At 43.2% G+C, this 24,826-nt stretch overlaps 1 protein-coding gene across 1 annotated transcript in view; it reads left to right on the top strand.

The window, feature by feature from the left end:
• MYO18B (myosin XVIIIB) overlaps positions 1–21,230 on the top strand; it is a 1,784,667-nt gene extending 1,763,437 nt beyond the window's left edge. Inside the window, exon 44 of the mRNA XM_069620271.1 lies at positions 21,019–21,230. Coding sequence (XP_069476372.1) covers positions 21,019–21,032 — 14 coding nt within the window. The 3' untranslated portion in view covers positions 21,033–21,230. The remainder of the gene's footprint in view (positions 1–21,018) is intronic.
• The last annotated feature ends 3,596 nt before the right edge of the window (positions 21,231–24,826 follow it).

Here is a 24,826-nt window from a genome sequence, read left to right as displayed (position 1 = left end):
TACCTTGGATCCAGGTATTTTTACCACATATAAAAGACTTCTAACGTTCTGTGCCAAACTAATTGTGCCTACCACTGCACCGCTGAATTGCGATGCGCATTTTGTTAATTCATTAAGACTTTTCTGTGAATCCGGTCAATTACTTTTTTCAGTAAAATGTATTCGTAGAAATAACAGTCGTAAAAACTACTGTTGATGACATGACATAGAACTCCAGGAAGAAGCTCTAAAGATTTGGCTGGACGATCTGAAGAATTTTAATGTAAATATGCCTCTTTTAATTTGTGTGAATAAATACAAAGATGCATGGACTACCAAAAGATATATATTTTAGATTTTAAACTTAAAACCGGCAGTTACAAAATAACTATGCATAACTTAACACTAGAAATGGCAATACTCTCTGAGGTAACAAAGCCTTTTCTTGTTGTTGAGCGTGGACACATTCTGGATGAACAGGGTTGAATAGTTGGACTTGTAGGCTCACTGTAGTGTGCCGGTATCTAAAACGGGTATGGATTCATTTCTCCCATTCTGGCTATGCGTAATAAGGGCATACAGACCTGACTTCATAGATAGACCACAGAATGAATCACTGATGCCCTCTGTTAAATCAGGTTGGGCAAATGCCTCGCAGACAAATGAATGCTTATTCTGGATGTGTATGAGTAAGTTGGGAAACCTCCAGCAGGTCATGAGGCATATTGCGAGTATTTGGTTGATAGACTGTGTAATATTATTTGTTTCATGTCATTTCCTGTCCAAACAGAATGTTCGGCCTTCCATCTGAAATGTGAAAGTACAATAAGGCATTTCATATAAGTCACACACGCTCCAGCTCCAGCCAGGCACCATCTCTGGAACTGCAACTCCAGTTCAGAGCCACATGAACAATGCTTTGTGGGCATGAACATTAACTCAAATGGAAAGTCTCACTCCAGAATACATTTTTTGCCTTATAGGGCAGTTTTATTTTATTTATCATCGATGTTTTCACCTCATGGAAGAGAGCACTCAATGATGCAGAAAACTGCATACATGTTGGGGACATCAGTCGAGTATACATCTTTTTATGGTTGCGGCATTGGCATATGTTTAGACAAAACCAGAAAAGCGTCGGTGTTCATAAAATGTGCTGTGAATTTCTAAAAATCTTTGCTACTGCCATCAAATGGTGAGTTAATTTAATAAAAGGCTGATATACTTCCAAAACCTAGCAGATATTTCTATCATACATGAAATTACTCTACCATTCTGCTGGGTAGTATGTCATTGTGATGAATTGACTGCTGCCCCACAGGAGTATAAGAGAGAGTAGAGGCTAAAGCACCTACTCAGACCCACACTGACTACAAAGAGTGAACCCAATCCTCAAGGTAAAACAGGGACAGTTAAGAGATATACCTCCTTCAACTTTTGTGGAAGCATGGGCAGTGAGAGGGCTATACTCTCAGGAGGGGTGTGAATGTGAAAACGTAGCAACTCAAACAGTGAAGTATAACAGTACAAAATAAAGGAGTGTCCAATCAAGTTTATATACAAAATATATATATATATATACTTTAATTAAATACACCATTTGCAACGGTGACTAAATGGAAAATCTATCAAAATCAACCCAACCCTGTAGCAAGAATAAACAATATGCAAGATATCAAGAAGCAGCACTCTGGATTGTGAGCCAAGGGAGAAAAGGCCATACAATCCATAATGCTCTTGTAAAAAGGATATGTTTGCTAGTGCCGAAAACTGGACCAACTTGCCGCCTAATAGTAAGTAATACTTTTTTGTGGTTCTTGACAATTCAACAGCATTTAGCTAAGATTATTTATGCAGTGCAAGTAGTTCAAGCCAACTCCAGTGGTAGCACTTTGTGTAATTCCAGGAGGGAAATTAGTGTCAAGCTGATTCGAAATGGTATCTTAGAGCAGTTTGAGGGAAGAATTTGAGTGATGCAGTTCAGATGGCTTACCAGGGCAGATTTGAAGGTCGGGTCCAGTTCAGGACATGATAACTGCTAGTTAGGATCAGCATATGACTCTCCAGCAGTTCAAGTCAAGGTATGGTGATGGTTTAAAGCTGTGATCCTAATGACCTAATGGTGCGATGAGGTGGCATATCCAAGCCGAGCAGTACACACCATTTGCTAACTACTAGATCGGGTCAATGCATGATGTAATGCTTCCATCAGTTCAAGACTAGGTCTGGCAATGAGCAGTTAGGTCAAACCAAACAGGTGATGGGCTCAGCTAGGGATTCAATTGCATTGTGCTGCAGTTCACTGTGGCACAAAGAGATGCTCAACAAAGGGTGGATCAAGAGGTCCACCAGTGTTGTTTGACAGTCAGTCCAGCGGCAATGAGGCTGGTGACTGGGTGTGCAATTCAAGTTGGGCAGTTGGGTGCAGTGTGCAAAGTTCTCAGTTTAATGATTCCCTGAGGGTCTTGTTGACTATAGAGGAAGCAAAAAAGATGCTGGCAGTTCAAAGAGAAGTTTGAATGGTGTGGGTGCAACAATTGTTTTATGTTTTAGCCGAGGCAATGACACACTCACTGGGCACGATTCAGTGACAAACTGATTTGAAAAGCACAGCACAGTTGTTTGTAGATCAGGTGAGTACCAAAGGCAGCACAAAAGGGTCCTGTTGGTTCGACTGAGTTGAATGAGATTGAATAATGTCTCAAATCGGTTAAATGGCACAAAAACAGGAACCCTTGTTATCTTGACTCTCTGATTGCTATGAGTCCAGGAACTCAAGAATACAATGTGGTCTTTGTTCTCAAGTCGATAACACAGGAGAGTCTGGCGCACAACTGCCTGGGGGCTTTAGAATGATGAGTTCCTCAGTAGCATTGTGACTAATAGAGAGGCAGGTCTTCCTCCAAAAGCAATTCTCCCTCAATGTGCCCTGGGGATGGTAAGAGAGCAGATCTTGCCTCTGCCTTAAACTATCAGAATTTACCTCCAGCAGGTTGTTTGTTCAAGAGTCAATCAAAGAAGCAGTAGGGAACCCCTGTTGTAGGCAAAAATATACAATTGATTGAACTAAAGCAAGCCTGTTTTAAGGGTCCAATCCCTGTCCTTGGAACTTCTGACATCACACCCAAAGTGCTTCCTGCTATACAAAGTGGAGGGGACAGGACAGAGAGGGACAGAGAGAAAAAAGATGTGGAACCTCCCTCTGGCTGTATGGAGTGCCCATCTGTCTACACTATCACCACCCCTTCTGTTCTCAAGAGGATCACAGTCCCTTTTTGTATGCAGCACCCTGGTTTGTGGCTACTGCTTTTGTGAATGCCCTTTTAATCCTGTTCCCAGGACAGTTTCCAGTAGAGTGGCTGTCTCTCTTGGGAAACTATTGCCTGCCCTCATAAATGAACAAAAATAGGGAACTTCCAGGGCTATCGTCTTGCTAGAAGCAGCAAGACAGACTGACCCGGGGGTGACTGAAATAACCCTGCCACAGTTGAGCTGGACTCGCAGGGCTGACACGTGTGATATCAAATTGATGTGGCATGAGTAATTATGAGAGATTCTAGCCACCTTACTGCACACTCAGTTGTGGCTTATATTTGCAGTTTAATGTGCCAACAGGATAGCATTCTCATAGTTATTCAGTTTAGGGAATAGGGGGTGCATATCGGTAACGCTGCCCCTGCACTGAAGAGGCTTGACAGTCACTTGCAACCATCAAATGGGCACATGTGTTTTCTGAACATGCTTTGCCACGCGTTGGAGCAGCTACTGCAGATCAGGCTACTGATCTAGTAGGGCACAGATGCACTCTCTGCTTTTGGCATGGAGCTTGTAAAAGTGGAGTCTGATTAGCAGTTTACCCTTTCTGAGAATGATTTCCCTGCATCATTTTATTCATACAAATATCAAAAGCCATGGCTTAAACACCCTTGCCAGATGGCAATTAACGATCATGTGCCTAGGTTCTGGGGAAGGAGTACACGATGAGGAGCCCTGGATGTTGGAGATACAGGAGGTAGCGTATGGGGAAGGCTTAATGGGGAGATACACGCAGTGACAAACACCTGTGTACATGGGGAATGTGCACACAAGTGGCAGGAAATCCATTAGAGCTGCCCACATAAGACTCACAAGGCTGAACATGTCTGGAGTTGCTTGTGTTTCCATGCAGATGGGACTTGGCAGAGCAGTTCATGCAGTGATGCTCCAATTGGTGGCAGTGCCAGATACATTTGCATATAGCTGGACCCCTTTTGCAATGGCAAAGATGGGCTAAAAAAACAGTGGGGTGGAAGGTTGCCCAGAGCAATGCCAGTGATTCAGATTAATTCAAAATCTTCCACCCATCAGTTTTTTGCTCATAAGACTCACTCCATGAACTTCACCTATTGGTTTGGGTACTGCTAATACATGCTTAGGGTGTGTCATCATCAAATTCACAGGTTCTACCAAAAGGCTCCCATCATTCCATATCGACATTTCTCTGAGAAGGCATGCAGTGCACAGGCCCTGGAAGGGACATTTAGAAGAGGGTTCGGTACTGACCTCTGGCCATGAGAGTAGATTGGTGTAAAGGGGCCGGTAGGAACAAAATCTATGGAACAGGATGAAACAGCAGCTTTGAAGGGGGAAATGAAAGAGGAAGCAGCTATTGAGCCGATTAACACAAAACACAGTGGCTGGGAGCACGGGCAGAAAGACATAGCAGCAGTATCGAAAAGGCAAGGAGGACTCATCAGCTTGGGAGGCTTACTATTCCCATTCTACTGCTATTTAGTCTGAGCACGCAAACTTATGCTCAAGCAGACACACACACACACCAGACACACACACACCAGATCATGGAAGTATGTAGGAGTATGGAAGGATTAGTACCATAAAAAAGGCGTTCATGGGGAGCGCGGGGAAGCAAGTGGCCCAGGAAGGGCGAAGGACGTAAAGATGCAGTGCTTTAGGGGATAGCATGGAGGACACATTGGCTGCAAGGGTTGGCCAGAATAATGAGAGAATACGAGGAAATGTCGGACAAGGCATCCGTTTGGGGGGATGCTTAATTAGCTTGCGATCATCACACATCCTTCATGAACTGTCCTACCATGAGTAGCACCTAGGTTTCAGGAGCATCCATGTGTTGCCTGGGGGATGCACCTCTGTAAGTAAATATAAACGGATGTACAATTCTACTTTTCAATTCAGAAGCACATACACAGAAGCTACTTCTATGAAGGCACTACTTAGTGAAGTAAATCCCTTGCGCCCCTATAACGTTCAACAAAATGTTGCCCACTGGTGGCTTGCACAGCATGTCATCCAAAACGAAAAATGATCTCGCTGTCTCCTGTGCACTGAAAGGCATTCACTGCTGGATTTATTGCACATTCCACTCATCAAAAATAAGCTCTGATTGCAATGCACAGGCATCTAAAAATCATGGCGGAACGTGATCTGGGCAATGTTGTCTATCCGCAAAACAGATGTTATCATAAGCTTGATTGAATTGAAAGTTGACTTATTAAAATATTCATTATTTCAGATCTAAAAGCATCCAGATCATTTGTATCCACATGTATATTTCAATATGCTTTTCTAAAAAGCTACCAACAAGATCGTGCAAGTTATTAACACATTCAACAGACGAATACCAAAATACACATTGCCCTGAGCATGTATTGTTATACAGGAAACAACATCTAGGTTCCTTTGATTCTTAACATGATTTACACAAAAAAGAAAGAATAATGCAAATGTAATCAATCACCTGCTGCTAATAAGGTTCATCAGTGGTGATAGCAATTGAGGTAAAAGAGCTATGGTGCTGACTGCCTCTAGTTTTGAGGCTGCATTACCAGCTTCCTGCACTGCCGCATGCAAGAAGAGAAATGCCCAGACTTTACAGTGGTCTCAATCTGACATTAACTGCTCATTGCATGAACATTGAAAACCTGTTTGGTTTGGTTTTATTTATTTATGTATGTGCTTATAGCGCGCCAAAAGCCAGCAAGAGGATAGCTGGTTCCAATTAAACACATGTAATTTGATATATATACCTATCTAAGTGTGAACTTATATCAAGACAGTTAATGAAAGAATGGGCATGCCCTGTTGGCACCATGCCCGAAGCCACATTGTTGGCCAATTGACATTTTGCCTTCAGAATTATCCTGGGTACATCCCATGATCTGATGTGCCCACTGGGCATTACTTTTGGCCATCTCCAGTGCCCAATCAGCCTTTACCATGACCTTGGAACACCCACGCCACCCGATGTGCCTTTTGACATGTACTGAAGTTGTTCAGAGTGACCACATTGTCCAGGGCGAGGGTAACAGCCATGCCCTCCGGACCCTATAAGCTACCTAATGGACCGACTGTGCATGGGCTGAAATAATGTTCAGTGGCCGCTCTGCTTAGTGCATGACCTTTTTCCATGGCCTTGGTGCCCACAAACCTCAATTAGGCCCCCCCTGAGTCGCATCTGGCCATGTCTGGGGAGGATAGCTGAGGGGCAACGTGTTCGCCTTGGAAGCAAGGCGACATGGAGCAACACAGGTTCAATCCCCTGGTCTGCGCTTAGAAACCTCTGGGTATTAAGTGCATTATAAATAAGCAATCATATCATATCATGTACAGTGCCATTGTGCCCAGGGCATGATATTCGGTCATGTGACCCACTAGAAATACCTATTAAAAATGATCTTCAGCAATGCCCAGAGGCAACCTCTGCCTGAGTCTGGGCAACCATTCACCCCCAGCTGTCCATTGAGCCCACTGTCCATGGTTTATGGCCATGCCTAGTAGTCACTTTGGTAGGCCTTCAACAACCACATGCTACCTAGCATAATGACTGGTATGGCCTATGCCTTTCCCAGTGGCCAATACAGATCCTGGCCTTTGCCCATGTCCGGGGGAACACCAAAGCAGCATGCAGAGCTCATTAAGCATGGATTGCTGCTATGCCCAGTGTCCACTTTTTTTCAGGGCTGCTCTAAGTTACCCAATGGAGCCACATGCATGTCCTGTATTTGGCTTTGAACTAGCCACTGGACTTGACCGGTGGTCATGCTTAGTTCCCTCTGTGCTCATGGCATAGTCATCAGCAGTCCTCCATGCACCTGCAACCAAGCTGAAGTAGGCTGTGGGTATTATCTGTAGCCATGTCCATTGGTTGCTTTGCCACAAAATAACATGCTCCTGACATGCCCAAGCCAGCACCTAAATTTCCCTCCGGGCATGGCATGCGGCCGTAAACTGTGATCACTTTGCTGAGGAATAACCAGCTGATCATGCCCACTGGCTAGTTTTCTGGGACCACCACTGGATGACTTTGGTATATCCACCTCCGCCACCCCAAGCCCCACCCCCACCATTGGGGATATTGCATCAAGTAGTTTTTTTTAAATATCTGACAAGGAAGGGGGTGCCCAATTATCCCAAAATTATAGGTATATCTCCCAGGGTGCATTGCAGTAGAAAAGCTTCGCAGAAATGAAAAAGCTGCCATTGTGTTGTTGTTCCAATGAGAGAGATATTTGCATATATTCGGGGTAATATTCGAGTTTATCCATTAACAAAACGTAGAACAAAATGCCATTTAGAGGAGCAGAAAGAATAAAACCGCACCAGGCTACAGGTGAGGAGGGGGAGGAAGGACAATGTGTAAAAATGGGGAGTTGGGGTGGGTCCTGAGGACCAAATTCAGAGGTCAAACATTTTTGCATATTCAAGGTTGTTTTTTCATGTTAGAGGTTATTTACTTTCAAAATTGTATCACATGTAAAAATAGGTTCGAATAGTTTCAAAATATTCAGGGTTATTTGCAGTTCACTGCTTATAATAGATGCGGTTATGCGAAAAAAAAACTTCATTTTAAAAAAAGAGATTTAAAAAATGAGATTAATACAAACACAGTGGAATTTTGCAGTGAGGAATGGGGTATCCTATTGGGACAATATGTCAAGGGGTGCAATATGGCCCTGGTCAGCTGGTCAGTGAGCACAAAGGCCGTGCCAAAGGCCATGGCTCATGGCTCTGTAGTGTTTTAAAATATACTACTGTGCTCACTGGCTAGGGCTAGTGGGCCTGAAAGACTGTACAGTGGCCATGGTCCAAGGTCATGGCCACCTATTGGGTCCAGAAGAAACACATTGGGGGAATATGCACAGTGGACATGTCCAAAGGCTGTGGCCATTAGCAAAGTGGCTCAGTAGTGCTTTAAAATATGCTACCATGTTCCCTGGCCAGGGCCAAAGGCCCTAGCTAGTGGGCCCGAAAGACATGAATAGTGGCCACTACCAATAGCCCAATAGTGTTTTCAAATATACAGTGGACACGGCCGGAGGCCATGGCTTGTAGCCCGTAAAAAAAACATAGCATAACAAACACTTGAAATTCACTGAAAAAACCTTAGTTAAGGTGCCGTTAAGTTGCACAGATTTAACAAAACACAACCCTAAAAATTCAGCAGATGTGGGAAGTCATGACCAGCTTAAAGCCCATGAGCACATACATATTATAAGAGAAGGGGTTCACAATGAATTACAAAATGGCATTGTGGGGGACATGGCTTATGGGAGACATCAATGGGAGTGTGCCGAATTAAGCTGACCCTGACTTCCCACATCCGCTGAATTTCAAGAGTTTTTTTTATTTTTATTTTTTAAATCAGTGCAATTTAGCTGCACCGTAACCTAGGTGTTTTCAGTGAATATATAATTAGTCATTGTTGCTCTTACGTTAGAATTGACTATTTAAGAATAAGAAAGGCTGATATTCTTTATCTGCATAATCAAAACAGCTATGGTACAAATAACAACTAAACAAAGACTGCATACAAATAAACAACTTCGATCCATTTAAAATAAAATCTCTCACGCTGTTCATGCTAGCATGGACAATTATAAGGAACCCATCTGCTTCTCACATCATATTAATGTGACAATGACAGCTGGTTAATCACTCTGTACAGTCATTCTTTTCCAATTAAATCAAGCCAATGGTAAAGAAGTTAATTTAATACAACACAAAGATGTGTAATGTGTCTTGCATACAGAGATGCAACCTGCCTATCACTAGATAAAAGATTTCCTGAGAAATACATGGACCTAAGCTGCCTAAAAACCTTTTGGTATGTAATGGTTCATTAAAATGCCACATGCTATTATGCATGAATTACATGAATTACAAATTTACTGTCGAAAAATTGAACTAGGTCCCAATTTGATGAAACTCAATTGATCTAAAGCTCACAAAATACATGTATTTTGGTGTTGAGCCTTCTTTGTAAGATAGGCTGTTTGATATAGTGAGAGCAGGATATAGAAATAGGGGCTTTGGTTTATTTAGTACAATACTAGCATACGGCCAGGACAAACAAGAAGAAAACTAGTACATTGAATGCTCAGTACTGCTACAAGCCCCCTGGCAGTACATTATATTCTGATTAGAATAAGCTTGATCCACCTCAGACCCATGCCCCCTGTGCAAAATATGCCCAAATCTCTGCTTGCATTGAATTTGCTTTTGGCAGAAATGTTTGAGTCCCTGTGAATTCCACCTGTTTTTTTTTTCTTTTTCTTTTTCAAAACCTTTAAACACCAGGCAGAATATTTATTGTTTCATTACTCCAACCGTGTTGTCAAATAAGGGCAATCGAGAAAGGGTGAAGGCCCCTCCCTGAGCTGAAGGGGAGAATCATCCATAAACCCGAACCTCCTCCCTAGTGCCAACTGTCTTCTGTGCACACCCATGTCTCCTGCAATGCCTCTTGCCAGAGATTTTCACCAGTGTTTCCCTTCATGTTTTCGGTCCATTATAATGCCAGACTATCAGCCTTACTGAATGAAGAGAAAAGCAGCATCAACATCACCCACATAAGAAGAGATCCAAAAGTCCTACTGAATGACTCTCACGTCAGCCTCGACCAGTGCAGAGCCGCTGCGAGAACGAGTAAGAGAGAGAGTCACGTGTGAGGCGTTTGGTTATGTGACAGTAATTAAGATAGCGCAGCCCTGGTTGGGCGCACCGGTGGGAGATCCAGCATACATCCACTATACTACCAGATACAACTACAGAAACCTACCAACAACATTGTGGACATGTACCCCCGTAAGAGGAGTGCTTACCAGGGACTTGGTGTCCCACCATTACAGGGTGAGTGCCCATGGGAGTAGGGGTGGAGCTTAATCCCCTCTTGTACACATCATGGGGTGGGGACAGCAAAGTAGGCCAGATTGCAGAAACTTTGCACCGGTGCAAGTGCAAAGTTGCGTGGTATTAGCACTAGGACACAATTTGGCCTATGTCTAAAATCACTGGGACATATTAGAAAACCATTCCATCATGAAAAGTGCAATTTGGCATGATAGATTTTTGATGCATTTTTGCACAAGGGCAAAGTTTGCCCTAGTGCTAATGCAATTCCATATTAGCCCTTAGCCCGGGTGCACAAATGTACTGTAAAAGTATAATTTTTGTACTGGGGCAATTGTTGTCCTGTTGCTTACAATTACCTAAGAAAAGATGAGTATATACGGCCATAGAGGAAACACAAAATGGTGGGTGAGCAGGGAGAGGTCAGCAGTAAAGGTGAAAGACAACCAAGAAATCAGCTGGAGGAAGGAAGGAGCAGTGGATCATGAAAGAGATTGCTGGAGAAGTATGGTTTTAGGGGTGATAGGGGTAATGCAGTGTGAGACAATTGTGTAGTTAGAGTAGAGTAAGTAGTGACTGTGAGAAGATTGGTACTGGGGGAAAGGAGGGTTTCTTTGTGGTTGTGGTGAGAAGAGAGTACTAGTGGCGGGAGAAGAGTTGTTGTGGTGGGAGGAGAGTAGTGGTGGTTGGAGGAGATTAGTAATGGTTGGAAGAGAGTAGTAGTGGAAAGGGCAATAGTAGTAGCAGTGTCAGCATAGTGTGTAAGGAGTGGAATGGGAGTGAGAAGGAAGAGAAGGGGAAAAGTAACATTAAAGTGTGGGGGCAGCCGGAGGTAGGAATAGTGAAATAGCAGAGGGAAAGAAGACTGGTTAGAAGGAGGTAATGGAGGAGGAGTAGGTAGAGTAGAAAGAAATGGTGCGGCTATGTGTTAGAGGAATAGACAACTCCTATAGAGCAACCCAGAGACAAGCAACCTGTGGGAAGAATAGGGAAAGATAGAATGTTGCTGAAGGAGTCATTGAGCCTGCTTTTAAAGAAGGCATTGCGAGTATATGAATAAGGACATAGAAGTAGGGGTTACCGTTTGGTAGCACTAACCAGGAGGGATGAATGGCTATGTTAGGGTGGAATCCCAGGAGATACGAGAGGGAGGGCAACCTCTCTGGGCCCCACAAATTAATCAATAGAACTCCTTGAACTGCCCGTGAGACCTGGAGCGGTTTCTCTGCCATCTGTGACAGTGTATTTAGGTTGCATCACTAATATGAACACCATTCATATAGCACTAGATAGTATAAAGATCATTGCTATTGCAATGATTCTTTAGAGAAAAATTGAAATAGCCAACAAAGTGGCAACGAATTTGCATCAGCAAGACATTAATACCTATCATTAAGGAGAAATGAACTCTTTGACTTTCATATTCGGTATGAAAAAGATCAATTTTAAAAAGAAACGAGGCAGTGACGAAATGCAGTGTCTACGGATGCTTGGTACAAATGCAAGTTCCACAACCAGCAATGTTGCCTCTATGATTTTGTTGCGACTTACCTCTATGACATCATAACGCTACAAACATCAGAAAAAAATGGATGCGATCCTTTGAATATGGCTTTCATGCCCTGCTAGGAGGGCAGACATGGGCCTCATTACGACCCTGGAGCTGACGGAATGAAGGGGCCCGTACGGGACTTGCCCCCTTCATTCCATCAGGGCCGATTATGAGGATCCCTTTGCGAGACCCGGATCAGACGTCTAGTAAAACCAGACGTCTTTTCCGGGTCCCGCAAGGGGAAGAGGGAGGTAACAACGGGAAAATTGTAATGTGCCCATTGTTACCTCCATACCCATTCCCATTGAGCCCTAGGGGATTTCTGTTCTACAAATAGCAGATAGCAGATATTTGGCTGTAATTTAGTGTTGCTTCCATGTAATTACTGCCAATATAAGCACGTGAAAACACAATTTTTAGAGCCCACATGATTCCCTGGTGATGTTTTCAAATTAACCATGAGAGATAATTCTGCCACTGTACATCCACCCATTTGTGCCCTTATCTTGAATGCCTTAACTTCAGCACTATGCCGGAGGGAAATCCTTCACTTTAGATACAAACTCAGAATTAGTTCATGTGATAAAAGCAACAGTAATTCCATTACTTTCCAAGTAATTGCTGGTAATAGAATTACTAACACATTTGAAATGTACCACTGTGCTTGTAATGAGGCCCATTGTGCAAGGAGGAATTACCGGTCCTCCTATGTCGGAATGACTCAGTTGTTCCTCATTGCAGGAACCCAGTAATGGAGCCCGGTTTGGAGGCAGCCATGGATCTAATTGCTCCATGGCTACCTCCAAACTCGTAATGAGGCCCATGGCCTTTTTACGGTCCATCAGCACGAGCTAAGTCAAGCCTGAGCTAAGTGAGGGCTTCCACTCAGGCTGTGGGCTGTTAAAGGCCATGTCCACCCTCCTGGCATGAAAGCCATTTGCACGTCAGGGTTTGTCTGGGGTGCGAATGACTTTCACAATTTTTCATCGGGAGATTTGCGTTGCAATCACCTCATGAAAAATGAAAAATAAAGAGAAACAAGGTGGTCACCGTCATATGGATAAGGGACTAAGTCAGACGACATGCGTTCCAGGACAGGAGCACAATGCTCAGTTCCCACAGCTAAGTGGAGAGGGTATAGAGGCAACAGGAAGACCATCCCTGTTGCCTCCGGAGAATGAAAAAAAAAGGACTTCGGCTGGCTGGGACAGTGGGCAGGAATTGTGTATTCTCACCCGCTGGTCCAGCCACCTGATTGGCTGAGTGCCCTTCCCAGGGGCAAATTAATCATAAACGCTCGTAATGTATCTAGCCATTTCCATTGTATAATTTTTATCTTGTCTTGTATACATTTTATCCTGTCTATGTTAAGTAAAAGGAACTATTCAGAACTGTTAGTCCACAGCCTTTCTGAATGGAACATAAGCAACATTATGGAAGATTGCATTCTTATGTGTAAGAACCATTGAAACACTGAGCCGCCTTTTGATATAGCGCAGAAGAGGCAGGTACAATTTTTACCGCCCAAGACAAGCGCGCCGCCAGTACATGATGTACAGGCCAATTTCAATGTATTATCTCCATAGAGTTTTGGGATGGAGTATTATGTCTGCTTCACCGCCGAACTATAACCCATACAGAAAATATGCCAGGGTCTCTGTCCAAAATTAATTTTCATGTGAGCAAAGACGCTTGAGTCATTGCAGTTTCCACCGGTCTTGTACACCTGCGAAAACTAGGCATAATCCCATGGGATAATTTGCAATGCCTGCCTCCATACATGTTCATGAATGTAAGGGTTGGGATTATTTTGTGTAATAGGCAGAGAAGGCATGGGCACACATGGTCATCTGGGTTCCTGTGCCTTTTAACACCCATTACAAAACTTCACAGAGAGGACACTGGGCATTCATGTTTTATTGACTGCAGTCCACTTAGCTCAATTACCACTCCAATGTAATATGTGCCTGACAACATACATAGGTTGGAAGGATTGGAAGAGTTTGTAAAGAAAATATATGTGAACATGCTAGCTAGTTAGGTTATAATTTGAAAGTATGTTTAACCCAAATGACGATGTTACATCATTGTTTTTTTACATAAAGATTTTCGGTCAAGTAATATTTAAAAAATGGTAACTATGTGAAAAGTAGCAATTAAATAGAGCAATATTATGTGTATATTATGTTACATTTTCGGATGGATAACTTACAGCAAAAGGACTACAATACACACCAGGTTTAAGATGAATGATTGTCTATGAACATCGGAAAACATTCTTATTTTGTTAACCTATAAATGGTTGCAAACCACTCAGAAGTGGTTATTGAAACCAGTGTAATATGGCTAGTGAGAGTAATGGACCTGATGATCAGCCGACTTTAAATAACCAGAACATGTACCAAATCATTGGGATTTAGTGCCGGATTTAATTTTTATTGGACTTTGCGGAAGTCCGTTTTTTACTCGTGAGTTAGATTATAAAATGTCCAAACATTAATTGCATAAAAAAACAATCTATCAACAGTCAAAGCTAGTCTACAAGGCAGTAAAAGGCAACTTGGCCAAAGCCATCTGCAGAAAAAAAAGCTCAATTTGCTGGCAGTGATCGCCCGACTGACAGGACCTCTAGTGATATTCAAAGAGTTCCATCAAGTCTTGCAGGTAGATGATCACAATTAGGTATATTTAGGGTGATTCTTATGTATCTGCATCAAAGTGATTATCGGTGTGGTCGAGGTAAATACAGGGAAAAGCTAAACATACTTGTTCTGTGCAATGCATACTTTGAAAAGCTGTTTTTTTCTTTCAATGTCATAGCCTAGCACACTGCATCTATGTCAAGGATAACCCTCACTATCAGGACATATATTCAATTGCAAAGACTACCAACCAAATAGGGGATTCCCTCTAATCTGGCCTTGCACAGTGTCATTTAAATACCTTTTGTAAATAAATTGTAGGCTAAAATCCCAAACCCCTTCTCCATTGCACGTGTCTGCATAAAGAGGTCAATCAAATGAGGGGAAGCTGGGAAGGGAACGGATATTAAGAGGAAATGACGCATTAGAGGAGATGTGCAATGGTGGAGGTGCAATTTTGCACAGTACTAGAACAAGGGCACACATTCCCCTATTGCAAAATATATTCTTTCAATGCATTTTAGACCAGGGCATTGTTTACCTGGTGCTAATACCAATTACTGTTAGCTCTAGAGCACACATTGCCCTAGAACTTACCACCGGCACCATGTGCCTGATTCCACCATTGCAGCCCACGTGGAGCCTAATACACCTAAAGATGGCCGCCAGCATAACGTCGGAGCCTTCCAGGGCCTAACCTTCCCAGCAGACCCTGCTGAGTCCTGATTGGCTGGTTCGCCTTTACAGGTAGCCTATCCTGAGCCGGTAGGCGAAGCCGGCCCACCAGCACTAAGGCCCAGTGCAACAAGGCCTACCCCTGTCCTAGCCTGTCCTCAGCCTTACTCACCGTTCGCCTGGTCACTATGCCCGTCTACACCACGCTCTAATCCCTGGCCTTGGACATACAGTTGCCTCTTCTTGCGAACTCTGACTAACGTCATCAACATCCAGAAAAAGTAAGATGACGGTTGCTATTATCCTCTCTTTCCTCTTCAAAAATGCCCCTTTGCATTTCGGCCCTATGAGTCTGCTATCTAGCATAGCTGCACACAGTGCACCATTTGTGTACATTGCCTGCGAATCCATTTTCTTGACTGTCGCGCTAGCCTGTACAACATTCACCCAGACGCTACACTCGCCGCTGTTCGGACGTTTGCATATTGGATAGTCACTGTCATTAGCTGTTGCTACATGCTTCCCGCACATGCGCGTACTAATTCTATGCATTTATCAGCAGTGGCCCGATCGTAGTTATGTCTGTTAGTATGACCGTATTTTAATGCCACGGTGATACTACAGCTGTTGTTCTTTATAAAATGATCACTCCTTTCCTGCCATAAAGTAATGCTCGCATGTGTTATGACGGCGTTCCTCCTCTGAATTGCAATGAACCTCCTGTCAGGCCATGATATACGTTCTCTGCCCGATTTATCCAATGCGCACCGTCTAACCAGTTGCGCCACACGTTTTGATCTATGCCTATTTATACTGTACTGATCTGCTTTTGCCATGTCTACACGCTGTCGCTAACCTCAGGGCACCTGCCTTACACTGCTACACGCATGCTAAACCCATTCATTCAGCTTTACTGCCCGACTTTCTAATGTATGTGCACATTGCTAGAGTCATGCATCCAGCCTTATGATCTGACCCTCGAACCTAGCCAAATACTGTTATATATAGGTATTAAACATCTCTGTTGGATTCCACAATCTAGTTGTTCACTGCCTATACCTCCACTGAGTCTTAGTGTTTGATTTTCCAACATAGCATAGCGTCTACGTGCCTGTTGTGCTTACAATGTTTAAGTGGTACCCCTAGAGTGACTTATCTTGCCTCTAGGTATCATATATCTCCAGTCACAGTAACAACGAGTTGATAAATATGCCACTGGACCCTTTGGGTTGTATCCATTGAATCACCCTTTAACTGCTCCACTGCCTTAAATAATCACATGCACCCATATATACTGCTGTCACCAGACCATACTGACCAGCATAGAAGTGCCCTGCGCTTTATAACTGCATCTAGCCCATCTGTGTTTTTGCATTGCTTAGTAAAGAAGTGCCTGCGCTTTATTATTACATCTAGCCCATCTGTGTTTCTGCATTGTTTAAGTCAAGAAGCGCCCTGCGCTTTATAACTGCATCTAGCCCATCTGTGTTTTGGCATTGTTTAGTCAAGAAGTGCCCTGCGCTTTATAACTGCATCTAGCCCATCTGTGTTCTTGCATTGCTTAGTTAAGAAGTGCCCTGCGCTTTATAACTGCATCTAGCTCATCTGTGTTTAGTGTTGTGCTAATCTGCATCGCTTGCTATTCTACCCACACACCAGATGCACACACTGCATCTCACCTACCATACACAATGTTCCTCCCGGGCCTTTACTCTATACTACTGAGAATCATTCTCCACCTTATCAATTCCACATGCCCGCCCAGCTCACCCCTCAACTTGATCAGCCTAGGCACTACATCACCCACCCTCACAGAGCCTAGCACCACTATCATGCTTACCCTACTCTCTCCCCCCTGCCTTACGGACAGGCTGACCAGATTACGATCCAGACTTCCCAAAATACATGAGCCCAGAGCTAGGGACCCCAAAATATCCAAACTCACAAACCGAACCTCCATTAGCACCTGCGATAACCTTACGCTAAAAAAAAACAAACTCAAACCCCTCAACACCAGTACAACCAACAACAAAGCGCTCATCACAGCAACCACCAGCACCCCTGCCAAAACCACTACCCCACCTATAAAAGGTGCCCTCATTAACGCTCGCTCCATAATTGCACACGCCACGGACATCGCTGATCTCATCTTAGCTGAAGATCTATACTTCTTAGCCATAACAGAGTCCTGGCTCCATGCAGCCGCAGGCCCAGCCCTTTCGCTAGCCATCCCTATTGATTACAACATCATCCGAGAGGACAGAACTGAAGCTAGAGGCGGAGGTTTGGCCATCATTGCCAAGACTCACCTTAACATCAGACTTAACTCTGCTACACACCTCCCATCATGCAAATCACTTACAGCCAAGCTACCCACTGCCAACTCCCAAACAATATCCATTCACCTACTATACAGACTGCCTGGACCTCTGGGATCTTTCGAGGAAGACCTCAGTGCCATCCTTACTGACAACCTAAAAAACTCCTCACAATGCCTCCTCTTAGGAGACTTCAACTTAGGTTACAAAGACCCCAAAGACAACCAAGCCTCCCTCATCAGTAACACCATGTCTGAACTAGGCTTCACACAAAAAGTATCCAGCCCCACCTGTAACAAAGGGAGAACCCTTGACTGGATAGCAGACTACAACTGTGCTGTGTCAATCACTAATAACACTCCCCAATCCTGGACTGACCACCATCTCCTCTCCTTCTCACTCGAGGCCTCAAGCCCCAAAACCAACTTGGCACTAGCTGCAGCCATCCCCACGAGAAGCAAAAAAAACATTACAGTGGAAAAATTGATCCCGCTCATTCTTCCTACGCTCAGCCAACTCCAAGACTCTAATCCCTATGACCTTGTAGAAGGCTATAACAACACCATGCGCAGAGCCTTAGACGCCATTGCACCACTAAAACTCAGAAAATGCAAACCAAAAAAGCACCTCAACCAATGGTTCTCCAGCCATCTTAAAACCCTTAGATTGGAAAAGCGCAAACTGGAACAAGTCTGGAGACAATCTCCGACAGACCATAACAAACTACTGCTCAACAAAATAACGGCCAACTATAAAAAAGAAATCATAGCGGCCAAACAAGATTCCTATAACCAAAGAATCTCACAATCCAATTCCAGCACCAAAGAATTATTTACTATCCTGAAAGAATTGGAAACACCGGTGATAATTCCAGATACTTGCGATAAGAACAAACAATGGTGCACCAGCGTCCAAAATGCACTAAACAACAAAGTCACCGGCCTTCAAACCAAAATTAAAAACAAGAAAGACTCCCTCACCAAACTCACCAACCCCTTCAACACCCACGCCAGCCCTCCACCCTCACACCACACACCCACCACTGCTCGCTTCAGCTTTTCCAAAGTCTCTACTCCCGAAGTAGAAAAAATCATTCTCGGCCTTAAACCCTCCAACTGCAAAGGCGACCTCTGCCCCCCACAAATCATTAAAGATGCAGCAAGAGACCTCTCGCCATTCATCACCAGGCTCATCAATGCCTCATTCTCCTCAGGAACAGTCCACAGTAACCTCAAAGAGTCTTGGGTCCTCCCTCTCCTCAAAAAACCCTCCCTCGACCCGTCCATCCCGACCAACTACAGACCGATTACCACCTTCCCATTCCTGCTCAAAATACTAGACAAGACAGCATACCAACAAATCCAAAAATATCTTGAAACTAACCACCTCCTAGGCATAAGACAATCAGACTTCAGACCCCAACATGGGACTGAAACCGCCCTGATAGACCTGAAAGCCCAAATAGACCCCCTTAGAGACAACGGGAAAACTGAATTACTACTCTTGCTAGACCTCTCCGCGGCTTTTTACCTAGTTGACCATAAAATCCTATGCAATCATTTAGACTCAGCTGCCCACTTCTCCCAAGAAGCCATCAGCTGGATTGAGTCATTCCTCAACAACAGATCTATGCATGTCTTCTCCTCCTCTGCCGCCGCCGAACCCATCCCCATCACGTGTGGAGTCCCACAGGGCTCTTGCATCTCCCCCACTCTGTACAACGTGTTCACGAAGCCCCTGTTTGACGATCTAGATGGCCTGGGTATCACCTACACCAACTACGCCGATGATACACAGATCCTCATCCCGTTGACGGGAGATTACAACCAGGATTTGGCCTTGGTGAACAAGGTGTATCTCATCATCCAGGCATGGATGGCTTTGCACAGTCTATGCCTGAATGATGACAAAACTGAACTCATCATCCTTGGTTCCACCTCCAATCTAACCAAACTCGACCACAACTACGCTAACTTCATTATAGATGGGAACCTAATCAAGGTTTCCAAAGAAGTGAAAACTCTAGGAATATACCTCGACTCCTCCCTAACCTTCCACACACAGGTTAGCTCGATGGCATCCTCCACGGCCTACACATGTAAGCTTATAAGAGCAGCCAAACCCTTCCTTTCCACCCAGAGTTGCATTACACTAGCCAGAGCCCTGGTATTATCCAAACTGGACTATTGTAATGCCCTCTACATAGGAGCCAGCAAGCAAATCACCAACAAAATTCAGACGCTTCAAAACACCGCTCTTAGGGCAGCGCTCAACATTCCCAGGAGGGAACACATTTCCAATATCAGGAAATCCCATAACTGGCTCAGCACAACAGACAAAATCCTGCTTAAAGTAGCATCGCTCACCCACAAATGCCTGAACAACGATGCCCCACGCTACCTGGCAGACAGAATACGCAAATACACCCCCAACAGACCCACCAGAACCTCCAACGCCAACCTGCTCACTATCAAACGCACCAAAATGGGCGGCAACAGCTTCCAGGTGAAAGCACCTCAACACTGGAACTCCTTACCGCCATCTCTCAGAACACCCCAACCTTACTCACATTTTAGACGCAACTACATTCATTGGATAAAGAACACAAACCATTAACACCTCTAACACCACACGGCTGCTTTCCGCTTTGTATGCTTATATGTAAATTTGTAAAATATATGTAATATATGTAACTCTTTAAATATATGTACTGCATTATCTCCTTCCTGCCATACTGTATTCATGTCCTCATTGTCTCACTATAATTATGTAATGCAATGTATAAGCAACCTGTAACCAAGCTTTGAATAACCATGCTGCTCATGCGCCCTCATACCCTCGGGTCTGGTGCGCAATACAAATCAATAAACGAAACTAAACTAAACTAAACTAGAACTCAATGGGCCTCATTACGAGGTAGGTGGTAAGGGATTACCGGCACCGGTAAGGACACCGGTGCCGGTAATCCCTCACCACCCTATTCCGAGGTCCCGAGAAAAAGGTCCCTTCCCTGAGGCCTGGTTTTACCAGGCGTTAGGGAAGGGACCTGTTAAGGGACTTCAGAGCTAATAACGGTACCGCAAATTGAGGTACCGTTATTAGCTCCATTCCCATTCCCTTTGAGCCCTATGGGGGCTCGAATGGGAATGGGGAATGGTTCCTGGAATGGGGACTTACCGGGTCCTCCAAAGTTGGAATGACCCGGTAAGTCCCTATTTCGGGAACCCGGACTCAGAATGCGGTAAGGGGGTAGCCATGGTGCTAACAGCACCATGGCTACCTCATACCTTGTAATGAGGCCCAATGTGTTGAAATAATATGCTTTGTGTTCTAGAAAATGTTTTGCTCTAATATAATACCAGGTAAAATTACAATTGCAGAGGCGTAAACTGTCTGTTGCACAGGCCCAGGTTTCTAACGATTTTCAATATGAATCGCTAACCACATCAAAACACGTTTTGGTTCTATAGCATTTTACTATCACTGGCTAGTTCTGTGGGATTGTAATATAAATTGTGATGTCATAACTAGAATAGTATTGATGATATTATGTTCAATTGTATTGACATTAGTGACTTATTTCACAAGATCAAAACAAGATCAACACAAAGACCAAAGTGAGTTTTTAGTGTTTATAAAGAAAATATTCTTCTCAGAATTGACCTTGACCCGTAAACTAAAATGCTTCTCTAACATTCTTTTTCAGGTCCCCTAATATGATTTCATCGCATCAATCAACCTTCCACTTTACACTGCACCACGGACTGAAGAAGAATGAATTGTGGCTTCTGTAACTCCTGTTTGTTGTAGTCATAACCCGATTCCATGGAAAGACCAAGTACAGAATAATATGTAATGCTAAAATTGCTTAGGTCAGAAATATATTTGGTTTATAACAATAAAATATACATTTCCCCACATTTGTCACATTCTTTTTAATGTTTTGTATTGGGCACAGAAAATGTACCCATCTGTGATCCTCCACAGCACCTTTTTTGGCCACATCACTCTGGACCCCTGGACGAGCAATCCAATCAAAGGGTTACTGTTGTAGCCACATGTTTGACCTATACAGGCTTTTGCCGTGAGGCTAAGGGCCTGATTCATGGAATATTTTCCTATGGGATTGCGCCATTATAAAACACTTCCATGAATCAGGCCCAAAGTGTTAACATAAATAGTATAATCTTCCCTAAAGGAATGTTCCTGCTTAATTTAATGTCCGATCAAATTGTAAACATTTCTTGTCTGAAAAAATAATTACGGTGTAATTATTAAAGTGATATATTCAAATAAAGAACTCTGCAAGTTAATCATGCACAGACGCTTGAAATAATAGCTAATAATGTTATGTATTAGTGTGGTATAGCATCAGGGATGTAATCTGTCATACCACATTACAAAGTATTTGACATTCATAATCAAATCATCATTGGTTGTGTAGCATTATACGATGCAGCTACAGCTCTTCTTAAAACAGGCGAGTGTCTATGTTCTTACACTAGGCAACAGCTGAGGGGAGGGGTGTGGCGATTAGCAATCTCCTATGAGGCAACCCTGGCAGATATCATAGGACAATCCCTAAGAAATAACAGATCAACATGGTCTGCCAATGATCATAGAGACGAGGTGGTGAAGTCAATAACCAAGTTAAAGAACAGTAGACCTAGAGCCGGAGATCCACCAAAAGCCACACCTGTTGCCTAATCCAGCTCAGATTATTTTGGCATTTCTTTTCTACAAATAGCAGATATTTGGCTGTATTAATAATTTGGGAGTAATTTAGTGTTACTTCCATGTAATTACTGCCAATATAAGCAGGTGAAAATGCCATTTTTGGAGCCCACATGATTCCCTGGTGATGTTTTCAAATTGACCATGAGAGATAATTCTGCCACTGTACATCCACCCATTTGTGCCCTTATCTTGAATGCCTTAACTTCAGCACTATGCCGGAGGGAAATCCTTCACTTTAGATACAAACTCAGAATTAGTTCATGTGGTAAAGGAACAGTAATTCCATTACTTTCCAAGAAATTGCTGGTAATAGAATGACTAACACATTTGAAATGTACCACTGTGCTTGTAATGAGGCCCATTGTGTTTTTCTTCATGTTCTTGCTAGTAGAGTAGGAATATCAAAAGCTATCATTTAAGCTGTTTTAGGCATTCACTGTGTGCCCCTGTACACAGTAGTTTACTTGTTAAGCATCTGGCAGTGATTGCGATATGGAGAGGCCACTTAGGACTGCGTGGATAAATTCAAGGGTATGTTGTATATTTACCTTTTGTGATGGTATTCAAAACAATATCTGACTGACTTGAAAAAGAATGCAGATGCATTGTCAGCAATCATTAAATCACTAAAGTGTTGCCCATTATGTCCACTAAACGTTGATCAGTAGGAAGCATCATTCTTGAGATTCTGGGCCTCATTACGAGGTGGGCAGTAAGGGATTACCAGCACTGGTAAGGGCACTGGTGCCGGTAATCCCTTACTGCTCTACTACGAGGTCCCTTAGAGGGTCCCTTCCTTAACGCCTGGTTTTACCAGGCCTATTAAGGGACTTCAGAGCTAATAACGGTACCGCAGTTTACCATTATTAGCACCTTCCCATTGAGCCCTGTGTGGGCTGAAATGGGAATGGGGAATGGCTTATTCAATGGGGATTTACCGGTCCCGCAAAGGTCGGTAAGTCCCCATTGAACGGGACCAGACACGGTACCGGTATTGGAGGTAGTCATGGCGCTAATAGCGCCATGTCTACCTCCAACCTCGTAATGAGGCCCTCTGTCTTTTCAGCCACATTGGAGTTGCCTGCTTTCAGTTTTTATAGTTTACATGATGCTTTATTTTTAAGAGAATCACTAGTCATTTGGGAAACATGGCAATTTCCTTTTGCCATTTTTGCTATATTTTGTAAAATGTTGTGCTGATTTCATGCATCTGAGGAAATATTCTGAATTGAAAATACTGTCATCAATACATATGCAGAAAATAATATGTGCAAAACTGGTTTTATCATTTCGAGAATCAGCGAAATTGCTGGGAGAAAGTCTGCTAAGGAAAGGATTTTCTTAACAAATTACATCCACACACAACATACTCACATAGATTAGATTTCTTTGTGTGTTTTTCAGCAATTTGACGAGAGTTATATTGGAAAAATAATCTTGTAATTTTTGTTAACTTTGAGATTGAAATCATATGAATTCTGCCCAATAATGAGGTCAGAATATTAATTCATGAGTTTAGGGGACAGATCCCCACCAGAGATTGGATGGTAATAGAGACAGAGAGTACAGAGAAACATCCATAGGACAAGTTACAATCAGAAAAGAGTGATGATCATCATTGAACTATACCAGAACAAAGAGTGCAACAACAAATCATACTTAAGGGAATGTTGTGTGTTAACTCTCCTGTAGAAATTTATATTTTCCCTTGAACACCCTGATGTCTTCCAGAAGTAGTGGTGTTTGATGTGCCCTCCCCTGGACCCCGATAGCCGGCAGATATTTGCAAATCACTATTGGGTAATAACGACCAGCACTAACACCCCAAATCCATCTCATCACCCTTGCAGCACCTGGATTTCTACTGTCTTCTACCCCCCACCCACACACCTACTGATATTTCTCCCATGTCAGGACTTGTGGTGTTGCCCTGTGGTCTGTACATTGTTGTTTTACTCTATATCCTAGGAAGGCCAATACACGAGAGACATTAAAAAGAACATATTATTATATATGTTTAAACATGTTATTTAAGTTTTGGAAATAGAAAGAACAAATATGTTTACATCTCTAGTGCAAGTGAGCACTCAATCTGTCAACAGAAAAAGTATGTCTTCGGTTTCTAGTGTGAGCTGACCCACCAGAAAAAGAAAACACAGTACAGTGATGTGTTTACAGTCCTGAGTGTGACAGTAGACTAAAAAAGCGTGCCCTACTGCCATGTGGACGGTTACAAACACTTGTATAGTGGGGTATGGTTTGGGACACTATGCGGGTGGCAGCCTTCCCCTCTGCAAGATGCTTGCCTGATTGAACCGTAAATCATTTCGGCCGAATGGGCAAACAATTTAAAAAATGGGATAGAAGGCAAGTAACAAAAACTTGCTGGATCATGTTTTCCCCTCATTGGTTTGCCCAGGACTAACCAGAAGTACCTTTTCCACATCGCCTTGTCAGCAACTCTCAGTGGCTATTGTATTAGATTGTGATGTTTTAATTCTTAGGGCCAAACCCAGGATACCTTGGTGAAGTGGCTCAATGATCGGCAGGACTGCAGCACATCAAAACACGTTTTAATTGGCATTTCAAATGAATATATGTGTTTAACAAACAAACAAACTTAAAAATAAAATACATTCGAAGGATTACCATTTAAAATGAGTTATCTCAGGCATGCCAAGAAATCACATCTTTAAACCGACCATTGCATCGTTATTAGGCTTGGATCTCTACATCCAATTTTAGGTTCTGTTATCAGCTGAAGGAAAAGACTGTTT

Source organism: Ambystoma mexicanum, chromosome 10 (genome assembly GCF_040938575.1).
Source record: "Ambystoma mexicanum isolate Mex_15411 chromosome 10, UKY_AmexF1_1, whole genome shotgun sequence".
Taxonomy (NCBI): domain Eukaryota; kingdom Metazoa; phylum Chordata; class Amphibia; order Caudata; family Ambystomatidae; genus Ambystoma; species Ambystoma mexicanum.
This window is presented reverse-complemented; position numbering and strand designations above follow the sequence as displayed.